This window comes from Lipotes vexillifer, unplaced genomic scaffold (genome assembly GCF_000442215.2).
Source record: "Lipotes vexillifer unplaced genomic scaffold, Lipotes_vexillifer_v1.1 scaffold240, whole genome shotgun sequence".
In the NCBI taxonomy this organism is placed as follows: Eukaryota; Metazoa; Chordata; class Mammalia; order Artiodactyla; family Lipotidae; genus Lipotes; species Lipotes vexillifer.
The window spans coordinates 5654272-5673010 of record NW_006797481.1 but is presented as its reverse complement, the minus strand read 5'-3'; the positions used below and the strand labels follow the sequence as shown (position 1 = coordinate 5673010).

Genomic DNA, 18739 nt, shown 5'->3' with positions numbered 1-18739 from the left:
CAAAAAAAAAAAAAAAAAAAAAAAAAAAAGAAAGCATCATCCTCATTTTTTCTCCATTTGGATGTCTGCATTGTAGTACTGCAGTTTTGTTACCTCATATGTCACCCTAGTACCTTTTATTCATCCTCAAGTTTATGTATTCTACCCTGGTGTGTATCATCTTGCCTTACTGTGATAGGAGCCGATCTTTATCTTAAGGATATTGATGGAAACATTCTCCCCAAAGGGTTTAGTTTGTTTACAGCAGTAGTTTTGTTGTTTTTTTAACAACCAAGTATGACTTAAATATGCTCTGCGTTCAAAAACTTTTATCTTGCTACTACTTAGAGCATATATTAGTATTTAGCACAGTGCCCAGTAATTGCTTTTTATTCCAGCTACCCCCTCTGCCTAAGGGAGTGCTTAATAAATAATAAGTGCCCAGTGAATAGTAGTTGCCATTATTATTGTTGGAGAAAAGTCATATAAATTTGCAGTTTACCAGAAGAGAATATGACTTAGCAGACAAAAAGAAGAAATTGGTATCTTCTCTGCCATTCCTTCTGATGCCTTATAAAACTTCACTGATATTAATTATCTCATCTTCCACTGTGCCTGCATATGCAAAATAAGGGTGACCTCTTCCTCTAGAAGCTTCATGACTTAGCAAAGACTAAGATACATTGAGTCATTTGCAAAATAAATGTGAAGGGCAAGCAGTGCTTGCTCAGTTTTTTAGACTGTTGACCTAGCCATGGAATTAGCACTGAGATCATAATTTTTGCCCTTTTTTGAAGAGAAAAGTAGCTATCAGAGTTGCTAGCCAAGGTAGGAAAATTCAAGAGGGGAATTATGGCTCCGAAGAGCAAGCATTCTTCTGGGGAGATTAGTAATGGCAATAATACAGCAGCTCCGCCCTGTAAGGAGCAAAAGTGTCCACGTCCAATAACCTTATCTATGCCATAACGTACCTTGTATGGGTCTGGCCCAAGTCACTTGCTTAGCTAACAAGGACAGTTGTTTGTTTGAATTATGAATATTGTGGTGGGGCTGGGATATGTTACCTCCTTCAGGACTGAGCCTCCTATTTCACAGCCCACAGCTGAGTTGCCCTCTGCTGAAAGAAGCTGCTTCACCCAATGTTATGCCACCTCCCTGGCGGCAGCCTACACCCGCTGGGAGGTTCCAAGGCTTGGCCTCTTGCCTCAATTTGCCACAACTCTAAAGGACCACCCTCTGCTCCCAAGAGGCCTCTGTTGCAAATGCGTCACAGATTAACTTCTCCCTCTGCCCATCTCTGCCTCCAAAACCCTGCGCAGATGTTACTCCTGAGGGTACTTCCCAATAAACTTCACGCACACAAATCTTGGAGTCTCAGAATCTGTTTCCTAGGAAACCTTGACATACAACGTACACTATGTCTACATTCTAAGGAACAATTTTTATCACTATTTCCAGTTTTTTGAATGTCATCAATTTTATGATGAACACAAAACTCCCGTAACCTAGTGAATTTTCCCATTGACATTTGCCATGCTGTGTGCTATGTAGCTTATTTCTCAAGTGAATGTAGCATAAATGACCTCAAATAGACGAAATGCCCTGAGGGACTAGTATTAGTCATAGTTTCAGTATTATACGTCATGATCATTTCCAAAACAATGGGGGAAAGGGTGGCAACCAATCAGTACTCTCTGGCCATTCAATTAGGGGTCAGATTGTGACTAGGGAGACTGTATTCATTTCCTGGGGCTGCCATAACAAATTACCACAAACTTGGTGACTTAATACAACAGAAATGTATCCTCGCACAGTTGTGGAGGCCAGAAGTCTGAAATGAAGGTTTTGGCCAGGTTGGTTCCTTCAGGAGGCCCTGAGGGAGAATTTGTTCCCTGCCTCTCTCCTAGCTTCTGGTAATTGCCAACAAACCTTGGCATTTCTTGCCTTGTAGATACATCACTCCGATCTCTGCCTCTGTCTCCACATGGAATTTTCTTCTCTATGTCACCTCTATATGGCCTCCCCTCTTTTTACAAGGACACCAGGCCCACCCTAATCCAGGGTGACTTTGTCTTAACTAATTATATCTGCAAAGGCCCTATTTCCAAATAAAGTCACATTCTGAGGTTCTGTGTAGGCATGAACTTTTGGTGGATACTATTCAGCCCACTTCAGAGACCAAGTCAGGAAGCGAGCGTGATTTGCTTCCCTGTTGGTACCTTTATTTGTGCTGTGAATCTTTTAATTAACCCTGCTGTTCTTTTTGAAGAAAATACAGTGAGACAGTTGTGTGCAGTGGGCCACACCCAGTGACAGAAGGCTCCTCAAAGGCTTAATCAATTAGATAATTAGTAGGACCAAGAGGGAATTGGTAAAGCAGCAGGAGTAAAACCGGAGGAAGGATCATTACACAGAGTCTGACCATTAACTTTTAGTTACACGGAAAAAGGAGCTTTGGGGGGAAAAATAACAAAACAGATTTGGAGAGAGGTTTTTTTCACTCTTACTTCTTATTCCAAAGCAAGTTCTGATGAGGTAGTTGAGTTCACACAATCAAATCACTTGAGGAAAAAGCCAAAAGGAATGCAAATATATTTAGTTTGGTCACACAAGGGATCCACACATGTAAGATCATAGGTGGGGCAGCAAGCCTATCCTGTGAGTTCCAGAGACCCTGGGAATGACCAAGATGACTGCATGAGGACCCCGTGGTCCTGCTAAAAGCATCTACTGCCTACTACCCACTTTCCTCTCACTTTTTCCCTCTTAGCCCTCTTGATTATAAAACTAAGGCAATTTTAATCTAGCAAAAAATGGTGAGAAAGCTAGTGGGCAAAGAGGCTTCCCAGGCTACACAGAGACACATAAAAACACACTTAGTAACCATTTCTACATATGCCCATAAGATAGTTTTCTTTTTGCTGTTTAGGCAGAAAGGTTTCAGGGAATCTTCATCTTTTTTATGGGTATTTTCCCTCTGAACTTTTCACCACTTTCATTGATCAATTATCATCTCTAAAAAACTTGGAGCTTGGTTCCACCTTTGATGCACAGACACTTGTAATACTGGTCCCTTACTCGGAACCAAGTCTTAGACAGTGAAAATCTCAGGAGGAAAAGGTAAAAAAAGAGATCTGGATATAGAAACCTCCTTTACTGCCCTACCATGTATTACCAAAACAAAGGGGAAGGGAAGTTATTAAGGTGGAACCCGATAAAAATGGCTGATATTCGGTTGGTTTTAATTAACAAAAATTGCATTTGCAAATGATTTGACGTAATATAAAAATTTAAACATCTACTTTTTGTCAGGCACTATGTTAAGTGCCTTATTCATATATTATCTTGTATAATCCTCAGAGAAACCTTGCAGGATTGGTGTTATCAACTCTAATTTCTGTTGACGAAGCTGAGGGAGAATTAAATAATTTGCCCAAAAGGTCCCATAAGATTTGAACCCAAGTCTGCTTCACATTTAGCAAAGTCATTTGGGCCTGTTGAAATGTACTTCAAGACTTTATGATAAGATTGTTCCCAAACACTATGGTCAAAATTCTTGAAATCAGAAAGACTGCTGTGCCCACAAGCTTCAAGTGACGTACGAGGATTGTTATAAACTGTCAAGGAGATGTCTGTGGTCCATGGGATGGGTGATGTAGTCACTGCTTTGAATGATGCTGGCAGGTCACAGCACACTGATAGCAACGGGTAAAAAGATACTGGGGAGGATGTGAAAACCCCTTGAGAAGAAGATCACTTTAATTTTTGCGTTATTGATGGGTTTTACGGAAAAGCGGCCATGTTACTCCCTGGCAGCTGTGCAATTTGCCTTTATATAAAGAGGCAAACAAAAAGCAAGCTCTGCATTGGTAACTTCTTAGAAAGAAAGGAAAAGAAATTCCTAGGGCTATAGCTATAATGTACATATTCAGTATTATTTTAGTTTCAGGTATATAACATAGATTTCATATTTTTACAAATTGTACTCCATTTAAAGTCATTACAAAATAATGGCCATATTTCCCAGTGCTGTACAATATATTCTTGTGGCTTATCTGTTTTATACATGTAGTTTGTATCTCTTCATCTCTATCTTGCCCCTCCCCCTTCCCACTCCCCACTGGTAACCACTAGTTGGTTCTCTATATCTGGTGAGTCTGTTTCTGTTTTGTTATATACATTTGTTTGTTTTAATTTTTAGATTCCACATATAAGTGATAACATAGAATATTTTTCTTTCTCTGTCTGACTCATTTCACTAAGCATAACACCCTCTACATCCGTTCGCATTGTTGCAAATGGCAGAATTTATTCTTTTTCATGGCTGAGTAATATTTGTTGTATACATATACCACAGCTTCTTTATCCATTCGTCTGTTGGTGGACACTTAGGTTGCTTCCATATCTTGGCTATTGTAAATAACGCTGCTGTGAACATTGGGGTGCATGTACCATTTCACCTTAGTGTTTTGTTTTCTTCAGATATATACCCAGCAGCAGAATTGCTGGATCATATGGTAGTTCTATTTTTAGCTTTTTGAGCAGCCTCCATACTGTTCTCCATAGTGGCTGGACCAATTTACAATTCCACTAACAGTGTACTAGGGTTCCCTTTTCTTTACATTCTTGCCAACATTTGTTATTTGTAGACTTTTTGATGATAGCCATTTTGACAGGTGTGAAGTGATATTTCATTGTGGTTTTGATTTGCATTTTTCAGGTGATTAGTGATGAACACTTTTTCATATGCCTATTGGCCATCTGTATATCTTCTTTGGAAAAATGTCTACTCAGGTCTTTTGCCCATTTTTTAATCAGATTGGTTTTTCTATATTGAGTTGTATGAGCTGTTTATATATTTTTGGATATTAACCCCTTATTGGTCATATCGTTTGCAAATATTTTCTCCCATTCAATTGATTGTCTTTTCATTTTGTCAGTGGTTTCCTTTGCTGTACAAAAGCCTGTAAGTTTAATTAGGTCCCATTTATTTATTTTTCCTTTTGTTTCTTTTGCCTTAGGAGACAGATCCAAAAAAAATATTGCTATGATTTATGTCAAAGAGTGCTCTACCTGTGTTCTCTTTCAGGAGATTTATGGTTTCAGGTCTTTAATCCATATAATGTACATATTCATACATGCATTTGAAACTCCATGTGTCTTCAGGATGTTATGGAAGTTGATATTCATAAGGGCGATCACTGGACATGGAGACAATGCTAGATTACCTTTAGTATATTAGAGTCTGGTTGAGAAGCAGAGAAGTGGGTATTGAAAGAGATTTCACACTTACTAAAAAATATACCTTAAAATAGCAAAGTCTTTATAGGGTTAATGTTCAACTTTCTGGGAAAACTCTGTCATCCAGAATGACTCATTCCCTTAGACATCTAGGTAGGTTTTACTGTATTTTAATTATATACATATTTTTGTAACCAGTCAGATAAGATCTTTCATTCAGAGTTTTGTCCATGCTTTCGTTACTTATAATAGGCTGTGATTGGCATAATAATCATACCAGAAAGTCATTTATTATGCTGGATCCGTTAACATTTGATTCCTCATTAAGAATATTGCCATGTCTGCACTTGTATTTTTTCTGCTGACAGTTTTCACAGAGTTTCTTGATTTAGTTTTATGATTGAAGTTTCAGAAATAAATGTTTTAATTTAATGTTCACTTGGTATAACAGATTTGAACAATAGTTTAATTAAAAAACACTGTGAGTTCCTGATAAAGAAAAGTTTGTTGATGTCCATTTGGGATGATTTGCAGCATGTCTTGGTGAAGGTTGCACAGAGGCCCACTATGTGCTGCACTTGTCAGGTTCCATCCGAGCATCTATAACTTTCAAAGCAGGTATTGATAAACACAGTCATGACCAGGAAGAATGAGAAGGGGATGATGAGAGCCCTGTTTCACAGAGGACCCCAGCCTCCTCTCTGACCTCTTCTCATCCCTGTCTAGTCAACACTTCTGAGGCTCTATCCCCAATGAACTTCTAGCAATTTCCTAAACAAGCTATGTGCCTTTATGCCTCTGGGTCCATGCTTTTCCTGCTACCAGAACTCTCCATCCTTCATTCTCCTAGTTACCTTCTGCAAGGGAACGTCCTTCCCCATGAGAACGACTCGTCCCTCCCCCTCCTTCCACTCCTGCCCCCAGGGCTCCGTTCATAACTCTGTGAGCACATTTAGCTCTGACCGTCCTCTTAGTTGCCCTCAGCCTGACTGCCCTGAAGGCCGCTTTACCAGGGCAGGCACTGTGCCTGTGCAGCGCTCTACCCCCAGTTGCCAGCAGGGGGCCTAACACATTTACGTTTTAAATTGAATTGATCTATCAGCAGCATGACTAAGGTCACATTTTGCATTTATGACGTAATGTGTTTTGGAAAGGACCAACATGGAGGGTAATACCAAGATCCTGATTTTCTAACTTTCCTGCTGGTTTATATCCATCTGCTATAGACGAAGCTTCTCTTTATAACTTTTTGTCACAACATGTAGAGATTTACCTTGTGCACAATTTGGAAAAGAAAAATCAAATACTCATTTATCCATGAAATACTTATCGAGCACACAGCTTAGGTGCCAGGAAAAGTTTACTCTGTGTAGCACATAATGCTCACCGTCGGATCAGACTCCTTGATAAAAGCAGAGAACAAAAATGAGAAAACCTGGCATTGAGATCAGATTTTTCCCACCCTATAAGCCGTCAATAAAATTCTCCCTTGGAGACTTAATTTCTTAATTAATTAATTTCACACCATTAACAGAGCTTTTAAAAATATGGTACCTGTCTTCAAATAGCTTTCTTTTGAGTTGAGCATATTCTTTAGTGGAACAGAAAATAATTCTAAAGCAAAGTGGGACTGGGAAGAATAGCGTAATAATAATAATAGCTGACCTTTACCAAATACTGTGATAATATAACTATGTGGGTATGTGTATATATATACACATACAGATACATAAAATACATATATTCGGTATGTATATTATATCTGTATATAATATACATCCTATATGTACATAATATATAGCATTTAATCCTCATAACAACACTATGAGGAAGGTATTGTTAGCTCCATTTTACAGCTAAGAAACTTGAGGTACAGAGAGGTTATGTGATTTGAACCCAGGCAGTGGTTGCTAAAGGTTGTTCTCTTAATCACTACATTACACTTGCTCTCAATGGCTTCAACAGGAAAAATAACTGACTCCTGATTATTGAGATAGAATAGAGTGAGGAGGTCCTGGAGTGGCCTAGCACGACCTGGGGTGGCTTCTTGCCGACTGAGAGTTTTGAGCTGGATCTTGCAGAAATGGTAGACATTGGCAAGTAGTCTGGGTGGATGAAATGACCAAGAGCACAGGGTGGGCTGAAGCAAGATGGGAAGTCAGTTGATTTGGCAGGCACATTTGTCTCTCATACTTAGCAGTGTTTTCTGAGGTCAAAAAGGACGGTCCCAATTTTGAAATTAGTATATGAAGTATAATGGTTAGGTTGCTTTTTGCACAGAGCTATGGAGAAAATTACAGGTTGTAAAAAATCTAATTATGGCAATTATTTGATAGATAATCTATTTCAGATTTTTGAAAAATACTATCCGGAATCAACTTTTAAAGATAATCTGTTCAAAGTCATCCCCTATTAACATGCATATGTATTGACCAACTCAGGGGCAGAGCATGATTATATAATATCTCAAAAAGAGATAATATCCTCAGCTTCTGGGACCTAAATACCTGTGAAAAAAATAGGTGGCAAAATAACCGCTATCACAATCCAGCCTCTTCACTCCCCAAATCAATGCCACACAATTAAAATAACAGCAAAACTCAGTTAAACTATATATTTTCCTATAGATATAAACCTTAAATATGTGTGTATATGAGTGTGTGTGTGAGTGTGTGTGTGCGTGTGTGTGCATATGTGTGTAGTGAGAGATTTTGAGCAGAGACTGAAAGCAGAGCCATTTCAACAAAGGAAAAAATATTTGGTACGATATGAAAATTAAGTTTACGATAGAAATACCTTGAAACTGCAGGAGCAGCGTACTAATTCTGCGAATATTATGTTTTATTCCTTTACCTATTCCCACGTGTAATACTTTATTCTCTTTGAATTTTCTTCTAATGCAGTTTAACCCTGGTTTTGAGAGTGTCCATCAGCTTAATTTCTTTTATTAATATGAATTATTCTCCTAGCGAGTAAAGCTAGCTAATGTGTTTCTCCCTTTATCATTTCATACAAATGGTAAATAAGGAGAGAATATGATTTTCACTTTTGTTTTTTTCCCAAATCTAAACAACGAAATCAGAGAATCTGTTTCTGAGATCTGGAGTCTTGGTATTTGTTGATCTCTATAGAATCAACACAGTTCATCAGCTGTGAGCCACATCATCAGGCTGACTTAATTCAGTGTTCAGCAAATTAATTCTATCTTACTAATGTGACTAAAAACTAAATTTTATATCAGTATAAACAGTCATTAAACTGCAAATACCAACTTGTGCAAGCTGTTGAAAAAGACTCATTTTTAATTATAAGTGGATTCTGATAAGAATACTATTAAAAGTGTTCTAATAGGGAAATGTTAGAGTGATTAATGTGCAGTTGTTTGCATTTTTAATATTTCACTCATATATCAGATTAGTATTTGTGCATACTGTCAGACTTTATTCTGTCCTTGTCAAAACACTTATTACTGCTGACAGGTATAACATATCCACATTAATCCTTAATTCCTTGATTCAATTTTCTAATTGCTTTTTTGGCATGCAATGGTGGCCATTAAGTATTATGTGATGTATTCATCATATGGTATAATAATGTGCTTTAAAAATTAGATGTGTCACTTAAAGTACTTGAACAGGAAGAAAAATTACTAAGGATTGGAAATTTCAAATTTCACTGTACTTAGACTAAGTATTAGATATTGTTATGTCACACATTCTGGAGGTTGTCCATAAATCATAGTCACAGAATGTTGAAGAGATCCTAAAATCATCCAGCCTACTTGTTCATTTTCCAGTTGGGAAAACTGATTCAGTAATATGCCCAGGATCACACAACTAGATACTGGCAGAACTGGTCCTAGAACTCAAGTGTTCTGAACCCTGCTCAGAAATGGGGCAAGTATACGCATATAATTTTTATATTCCTCCTATTAATAGTCAAGCTGAGAGAATGAGAGACTCCTTGGCTTCTTAAGCTATATTTTTTATCATTATTGTATAGTGGTTAAGAATAAAGATACTAGAATCAAACAGACCTGGGTTCCAATCCTCGATCTGCCACTCACTAGCTGTGTTACCCAGAGAATATTATCTGACCTCTCTGAATTTCAATTCCCTCATCTGTATAAAATAGAAAATAACACAATAATGCACATAAAGTGCTTAGCACCGCTCCTGGTTCCTAGTAAGTACTCAATAAATGTTCGCTGATATTATTTTTCAGTGTTTTATTTTATCCCTTTAATATCCATAATTTAATTTAAATCAGTTTCTACCCACTCATACGTTTGATGAGTGGGTAGAAACTGAGTCATACCTCCCAGTTATCTCACCATGTGACAATTGCATTTATTCTTTCATTTACTCATTCACTTACCATGTGTAAAATGCACTCCATTAGATGCTATAGGTAAGGCAAAAAGGAATCCAATATGATACCTGCCTTGGAAGAGTAGGAATCTAATAGATTCCTATGTTGTAATCTAATACAACAATTACATCAATACCTGTAGTAAAAGACTGGGAAACATCAGTCCCCAAAAGGTGACACAGGTGCCATGCTTAGGCTTTTCAAAGAGAAGAAGTAAGTTCAGGGCCAATAGACGTGAATAAGAGACTGGACCTGCCCTCAAGGAGCTTGTTCCAGTGGGAAGACAGGGCAGTTGCCCAAGTGTCACTCAAGGTGGAAAATGAAAAGGGCCGTAACAATTAAAGAACTAAGGAGGGAGAGACTAAATACCTCAGACCAGGGAAAGCTTCATGGGTGAGTTGGCTTTGAGGGATATATAATTTTAGGAAAGTTAGAGGCCTATAGGAAGGATCTCCTGGACAGTAGGAATATTATGAAGGAAGGAAGGAACAGATTCTGGAAACCCTGGGCACAGACGTTAAAGAGTGAGCACTTACATTGACTAAAACATGGAGCTTGTGCAGAATAAAAGATAAAGTTTGATGAGTGGGGAGACACAAGAGCCTGGCAACCCTGAAATGACATCTTGGACTCCATTTTACAAAGTCGCAGCTCTCAGCCCGTTTTGACACATAGGCATGTTTTTTTGGCAGCAAAATTTTTGAGATTTAATGTTTTAAATCAATCTTGTACTTTTCAGCTCACTGTGGTACCGACCGCTTTTTATTGTCTTATTCTACAAGTTAAGGCAGTCTTCTTACCTATTATAAACAGTATGCGTAACGGTTAGGCGTACAAGCTCAGAATAGACTATAGTTCTCCAAATCCTGGCTTGGTCACCTGTTAGGTCTGCAACCTTAGTTATGTTATTTAAACTCTTTGGAGTTCTAGAGCATTGAACTAAAACCCTACTTAAATTGCAATGACGAGTCCAAGGACATCAGATAATTCTCTTAAATCCTTAGCTGCTGGGGTTAGTTTCCAGTGTCGCCCACCTACTGCTTCCCTCACTCTTAGAGAAGAGGCCAGGGGAGGAAGGACCAAGTAGCCAGCTTTGCCTGTTGGTGTCTTCAAAACATCCAGCGATTCTTATAGCAGCAGTTTCCCAGGCTAGATCCCAGGTTCAGATGGTGGCCTCCCTTTTTTAGGACATGTTATTATGAGTTTTAAGAACTGTAATCTTGAAAATCCTTATGATTCCAGGAGCTTCTCTGGTTATTTGCTTGTCTTTAATAGCTGAAAAATGAAAAGAGTTTAACATAGAATTGTTGCTCCAAAAAAACAAGAACTTGAAGATATGAGTACAATAGTTTGAAAAACACTAGTGTGAACAAAGCGAGTCTTTTGTAAAAGCTCCGTGTGCTTAATGAGCAAGGACTGCTAATTACAAAACTGTCAGTGATATTTTCTGGCACGGTCTAATGCCAGCTTCTTTCGGTACAACAAATATGAAAATGCCTAGAAGTAAATCACATTTGCTGAGTGCTGTGGGCAAACAAACCCATGCCTTATCTCTTTCAAAGGCAGCCATGGAAAATACATGATAAATTGCACAGTTCAGTGAGCATGTTATGTCATTGTGAAATGATTTTGATTCATGGTTATGTATTTATTGCTAAACAACTGACAAACCTCAAGGTATCAGAAATATCATTCATGGGGTTTTGCTATTTTCTCTTGCAAAATTCAAGTGCTATGAAGTGTTTTTCTTTTTTATTTAAAATACTTTATTGGAAGTGATATTTGCCACAGTCGTTGGAAATAATTTTTTAAATTATATGAATTCCTGCCAGAAGTGTCAAAGAGCTGTGCTAGTCACTAATATTTTTATCATAATGAATAATTCATATTTTTGCTAATATCCTTTTATGAAAATTTTATAGCTAAAAATAGACAAAGTTGTAAGCCAGTTTGATTTCAGAATAGGATTATAATCTCATTTCATATAGCTTATCAATATAATGAAATTTTTGAATGTTTTCTGTGCAATAGCAGTAAAATTAAGAGTGAGAGAATTATATTAAAGAAGATTTTACAGAAGTGGCTTTTATGCAAACATAATTCCTTTTCCATGGTCAACATATCTTACTATACTCTATCCATTGCTGACTCTCTTCAATTTAAAGTATTAAATAATTAAGCCGTTTTCTACTTGAAACTTAGTTATTTTTTACTAATTTTTCTCTCAATTGGTGCTTTTGGCATGAGCATTTGATGTTTAAAACCTTTTCTTCTAGTGTTAAAAGCAGCAGGAAAGGTAGCCTGACAACACACAATATGCACAAGGCATATTGTAAGCACTTAATAAATGTTAGCTATTCATCAACAGATGTACTCTCACATTGTGTCTTGTTTTTCTAAATCTCGTAAACCAAGAACCACTGTTTCTCAACTGGTGGTTTTGTTTTGTTTGTGTTGTTTTGTTTTGTTTTGTTGTAATCATGAAATTCTTCTTTTCTGAGTTTTATAATCAAGTATTTTAACGTGGCTTTGGATATTTTGAGTAGTGCCATTGAGCTCTTACGAATAAAATAACAAAGAAAACCTTGCCTGATGGTAGAAATGATAAATTATTTCTTAGGTATATTAAAAGGGATTTGGGTATTTCTAATATATCGCCATCATTTAAACCTGAATTCATTTTATTTTCCTTTAGTATATTTTAACCAATTGACCTTTACATATACTTTGCATTTATTAAATTAGGATAAATTTTAGTAGCCTAGAAATACGATTCAAAACATTCATAGTGTTTTTCTTTTAGCCTTGGAATATGACAAGCCTATTCTCTAAATATTTACATCATTGGAGAATATCTATGTACTTATGCTGATTTTGGCTTAACATTTTCAAAAATAAATCTGTTAAATTAAATGTAAGCTTTAAAGGGGAAAACCATAGATCTTGTAACTTGATACAAGTATTGCAACATTGCTTACAGCATTTTCTTGGAAGATTTTTATGCCCTTCTACTACCATGGCTACTTTCACTTTTATATTCAAAATTCCCAAAATGTATCTGTATGAGGATAATTTTAAAACATGAGATTTATGCTGCTATAAGGGAGAAATCCTTTATAACAACATAAATCCGTTGTCACCAGAAATTTCAGTCTAAGTTTTACATGAAAGCGAACATATTTTATGTTTAATGCCTCATTAAACTTTCTGGAAATGGCAGTATTCTAAAATATTCTAGGTGGATGACTACATATGTCTGTATTCCTTCTGAAAAATTCAAACATCAGTAAAAAAAAAAAAAGACTAAACAAATCATTTGTTCTAATAATTAAAGTAGTGGTATTTTCTCTTCCATTTAATTTTGCCTTTATGTATAGATGTTACTTTAAGTCAACCATGTCTCGCCTGCACTTTTTGAGTGAAATAGCCTAAACCACCATTCCTCAGCCAAATGATGTTCCTATTGTTTCAAAGGTGACGTTGTATTTAAACCTTAATTCTCTGTGTGTTTTTGTTCACATGTGTGTGCCTGGATTGTGTATGTTCACACACATGTGCTTGCACGTGTGTTTATGTTTGTGTGTGTGGGTGCGTGATTTTTTTGTACATTCACAATATGATAAACTGCATTGTGTTGCTAAGAACATGGACTCAGGAAGCAGCCTACCTGAGTATAAATCCCAGCCCTGCTACTTCCTAGTTGTGTGAATTTGAGCAAGTTTTTTTAACTTCTTGTTTTCATGTTCTCATCTTACAGGGTTGTTGTAAGATTTAAATAAGTTAATACATGTAAAGCATTTTGAACACCTAATCCATAGTATTTAATAACATATTAGCATTACCGTTATAATCATTATCATATATTCATTTACTCTATTTTATTTCTAAAGTCATATTATTTATACAAATGCATTGGTGGGTGATTATTACATATGTATTTCACTGAAATGATATTAAAGGTGTGCCTTGCTGTATGTCAATTATAGCTCAATAAAACTGGAAAAAAAATTTAAAAGATATGTCAACGGAATATTTTGGATTGGGATAATTTGACTAGATAAACTGTTATCATTGGTGAGAGGAAACAGTCGCAAAAACACAACAGAAATTGCATAACTTTGTGGCTCACAGACGACATATCAAATGTCAAATATACTAAAATGCATTCAGGGACTTCCCCTGGCGGTCCAGTGGTTAAGACTTCGCCTTCCAATGCAGGGCGTGTGGGTTTGATCCCTGGTCAGGGAGCTAAGATCCCACATACCTCGTGGCCAAAACACCAAAACAGTTTCATTGTAACAAATTCAAAAAAGACTTTAAAAATGGTCCACATCAAAAGAAATCCTTAAAAAAAATGCATTCATTTATTCAAATGTAGGCCTGTTGCACATCTACAATGTGCCAGGATTTCGTGTTAAAATGACACATGGTACCATATGATCTAGCAGCAATCATGCTCCTTAATATTTACCCAAAGGAGTTGAAAATTCATGTCCACGCAAAAACTTGTACGTGGATGTTTATAGCAGCTTTATTCATCATTGCCAAAATTTGGAAGCAATCAAGATATCCTTCAGTAGCTGAATGGATAACTAAAATGTGGTACATCCAGACAACGGAATATTATGGAGCACTAAAAATAAATGAGCTATCAAACAATGAAAAGACATGGAGGAACATTAAATGCATATTTTTAAGTGAAATAAGTCAACCTGAAAAAGCTGAGTACAATATGATTTCAACTATATGACATTTCTGGAAAAGCAAAACTACAGGGACAGTAAAAAGATAGTACAGATGAACCTATTTGCAGGGCAGGAATAGAAACGCAGACGTGGAGAACGGACTTGTGGACATGGGAGGAAGGGAAGGGTGGGATGAATTGGGAGATTAGGTTTGACATAAACACATTACCATGTGTAAAATAGATGGCTAGTGGGAACCTGCTGTATAGCACAGGGAACTCAGCTCAGTGTTCTGTGATGACCTAGATGGGTGGGATGGGGGTAGGGGGAGGGAAGTCCGAGGGAGGGAAGGGATATATGTATACATAGAGCTGATTCACTTCATTGTGCAGCAGAAACTAACACAATATCGTAAAGCAATTATACTCCAATAAAAAAAAGACACGGAGGAACATTAAATGCATATTTTTAAGTGAAATAATTCAATCTGAAAAAGCTAAATACTGTATGATTTCAACTATATGACATTCTGGAAAAAGCAAAACTATGGGGACAGTCAAAAGATCAGTGGTTTCCAGGGGTTGGGGGTGGGACGAGGGATGAATAGGCAGAACAGAAAGGATTTTTAGGGCAGGAAAACTACTCTATATGATACTATAATGAAAAATACATGTCATTATACATTTGACAAGCCCATAGAATGTATACCAGGAGTGAACTCTAATGTAAACTATGTATTCTGGGTGGTAGAGATGTGTCAGTGTTGGTTCCTCAGCTTGTACACAAGTGCTACTCTGGTGGGGGAAGTTAATGATAGGGGAGGCTGTGCATGCATGGGGGCAGTGGGTTTATGGAAAATCTCCGTAGCTTCCTCTTAATTTTGCTGTAAACCTAAGACTTCTTTAAAAAATAAAATCTATTAGGGGGGAAAAAAAAAACAAGATAAAAATAGAACAAAGTAATGAGTACTTTTCAAAAATTGCAAAAATATGTGCTAATATATAATGCCCCAAGAAAAATGTCTTCTAAATGTAAACGACCACCATTACAAGAAAACTACATATTACTGCAATAAAATATTCAACTGAACTATTAAAAAATGAGAAATGGTGTGCCTTCAACTACTAGGAATAAACATTTTAGCTGCCCAAAGCATAGTAGGAAAAAAGTAAAATAGCAGTGTCATGTAAACTATGCACATTTAGAATGGGTTTTCTTTTTCAGGGAGCACCCAAACCAATAGCCGTTGAACCATGTGCTGGGAACAGAGCGGCAGTTCTGACTGTGTTTCTTTGTCTACCACGAGGATCATCAGGTGCCCCTCCCCCAGGGCAGTCAGGTAAGATGAATGAAGCACCATCAGCAGTTAAGCAAAACATGCAGACTGAACAGAAGTAATAAACAACACTACCAGATAGCACAATAAGGACATTTACAAGGTTCTGATTTACAGCATGGTAAAATTTTATTAGAATACAAACTTCTACCCAAATATCTAGATATCTGCCTTGCTGTAAATTCAGATTTGCAAGTGTTTCTCTTAAAAAATACGTGTTGAATATATGTGTGTGTATTTGTGTATAACATAACACATGTACGTACGTACGGACACACTTCAATTTGTTGTTGTCATTACAATGAGTAATCTCTCTAGCAGGGCAAAGTGACCCTTTGGGGCAGCTTCTTTTCTCCCAGTATGTGTGTCAGATGTGATGCCAAATTATAAATACGATTAGAAGCTTGTTTCATAAATATAGAATCTAATTAGGGAACTTACTTACATGTTTGGAATGTTTTGCGGCATCGGAGGATAAAAGCTTGATGCAACCATCCTGGAATACTGAAGGTAAGTTCTTGCTGTCAGCACCAGACAGGTGCGGTTCATGGACCCAGGGACCCTCTCCTTCACTTGAGCACAGCCAGCCTTTTCCTCTGATTCTCCTTTTCCTGCATTAAAAGTATATTTTGAATTCGAGGTAACTCTGTGTATCCTCTTAGAGATCTTCTCATTGCTTCGACAGTTGTCCACATTGTAAACATGCCCCGTGTTGAGTATAACTTGTAACTAAATCACAAACCACGCTATTTCTCTCTTTGTGCATATCCTCTTCCATCTGCTTACAATTTCTGACTATTCTTTCTCCCGATTGTTTTCTTTAAAGGACTCTCAGTGAAATGGTTGCTTTTTGAGGGTCAGGGTGGTTTCAAATCTTTCTCTTCAGTTCCCCTTAAGGATAAAATAAAGTGCCAGAGATCTGGCAGGTTCTCAACAGTAGTTGATAAACTCAGCTCCCTGCTTATTTTTCTTTCCTTAGTTCCCTAGTTAGCTTTGACCTTGCTCCTCACTTTCTTGATTTATGTCCAACGAGACACAAAAATGGAAGCCACACTACTTTATATATCTTATAAATTTTAAGATATTTATGTAACGGAATTTTTCCCATACAGGGACAGAGGAATTCCATCACCTTTAGACTTGTCATTTATGGTACCTGATGATATCTTGTTGCAGGAGTTTCTACCCAAAGTTCATTTGTAGATGTTTATTCAATGAAACAAACCTTCTCATATGTTGAGCCAATGCCTCACTTTTCTCCTTTCAGAACAACCAAGGTAAATGGGATGCAATAAATAGAATAGCTTGGCACTGGTCAGATAAGATGGATAATTGTAGGTACTGTGCCCAGCTAATGGAAGTATTGTTTCAAAGCTGGGATGATTTCCAAAACAAACACTTTACTAATGAAAACAAGTCTGTGTGATATACACCAAGGTTCTTCTAGATCCTTGACAAGATGATGTACTGATGGGCAGAGTGAAGGCGACTGCCAATACGCTGTCCCTTTAACCTTTGAAATCTTTTTGACTGATTTGAAAAAGCCAAATAGCAGTGTGGACCATTACCTCAGCTGTGTTTTATTACAGATGCATTGCAATTACTAATGGTAATGGTAAATTAGATGTGCATAGTGTTTTACTCTTTACAAAGTATTTTCCTATTTTTCACATTTGATCCTTACGACAAGCCTGTGCCATAGGTATTATAAAACTCACTTTATAAATGAGAGACTTGGTGTATATAAATCTCTGTATTTCTATACTCAATGAATAATTAGAAAAATATTAAAGAGCAAAACAACAACAAAAAATACTTATTACTAACATTCCAGGTAATTTTTCCTGATGATCTATAGCAGAGAGCTTATTTCTCTATAATCTACAGCCTATGTCTTCACAAAGCCAAACATTTGGAGGAGTACTGAAAATGTCCCCAGGGTTAACACAAGTAGACAAAACCTTGAGTTCATTCACAACACTTTTTACAGTGACTGTAGATTGAACTATGTTGAATATCTGTGTGAATAATTCAGGATGAGTTTGTTCTTTGTTTAAAAAAAACTAATAAAATTTCTCTAGCTAACTTTATAGGAGTAGGAAGAGGAAGAGTCATTGATTCTACTCCTTCAAAGTAAAGCATTGTCTTCTGTCTGCAGTCTACTTTGAAGTGCATCAAGGACATAATGTTATTGATGGATGGATAGTAGGATGAGTAGATGGACAGATATGTCATAAAGCAAGTAAAGCAAATGTTAATGGTAGAATCTAGGTGATGGGAATACTGGAGTCCATTGTACAATTCTTTCCACTTTGCCGTATGTTTGAAATTCTTTATGGTAAGATGTGGGAAACAGTAAAATTTTTTGAAAACTCTTGACTTTACTGGGGGAAAGTAAAGGCAGTGCCTATAGAGAGGAATTTTCTAATGCTCACATCTATGTTTTCCCTAAACAGGGCAAATGCTGACACCAGTATACAAACGAAATGGCTTATTTTTTCACTTTTCATCAAGATATTTGGTGTGTACCCAGTCAATTAAAACTTAACATAGTATCATCCAATATTTGAGAGGAAATGCCTTCTAGTGATAGTTTGGGAACCATATTCGTTCTCGGGAGGGAAATATTGACATTGGTTATCTCATTGCTAGAGTTTGGCTTATATCTTTACAGGAAGTCCATCTGTGTGCCTATGCTTATCACAGTGCCCTATGTTTAGAAAGCAGTTCATAAATGTTCTTGATGATTATGATAATGATAGGAGACCTGGGAAACATGACCTTGAGCAACCACTTCTGTCTATGAGACTCAGTGAACAACAATAAAATGAGCAATTGAACTAGAATCCCTTCATTGATTCTCAAATTGCACAGCTAGGAGCCTTATGTGCTGAAGAGCCTCCTCCAGCATTGGTGCAGGGTTAGAGGTTAGGGGAGTTAAGAAGGAGGTAGTGGGCTTCCCTGGTGGCGCAGTGGTTGAGAGTCCACCTGCCGATGTGGGGGACACAGGTTTGTGCCCCAGTCCGGGAGGATCCCACGTGCCGTGGAGTGGCTGGGCCTGTGAGCCATGGCCTCTGAGCCTGCGCGTCTGGAGCCTGTGCTCCGCAACAGGAGAGGCCACAACAGT

The 18739-nt window shown here is 37.2% G+C and overlaps 1 protein-coding gene across 1 annotated transcript in view; it reads left to right on the top strand.

The window, feature by feature from the left end:
* Positions 1 to 18739, top strand: part of ATRNL1 (attractin like 1) — a 713182-nt gene that overhangs the window by 576833 nt on the left and 117610 nt on the right. Inside the window, exon 28 of the mRNA XM_007469606.1 lies at positions 15501 to 15615. Within this exon, the coding sequence (XP_007469668.1) occupies positions 15501 to 15615 (115 nt within the window). The remainder of the gene's footprint in view (positions 1 to 15500; positions 15616 to 18739) is intronic.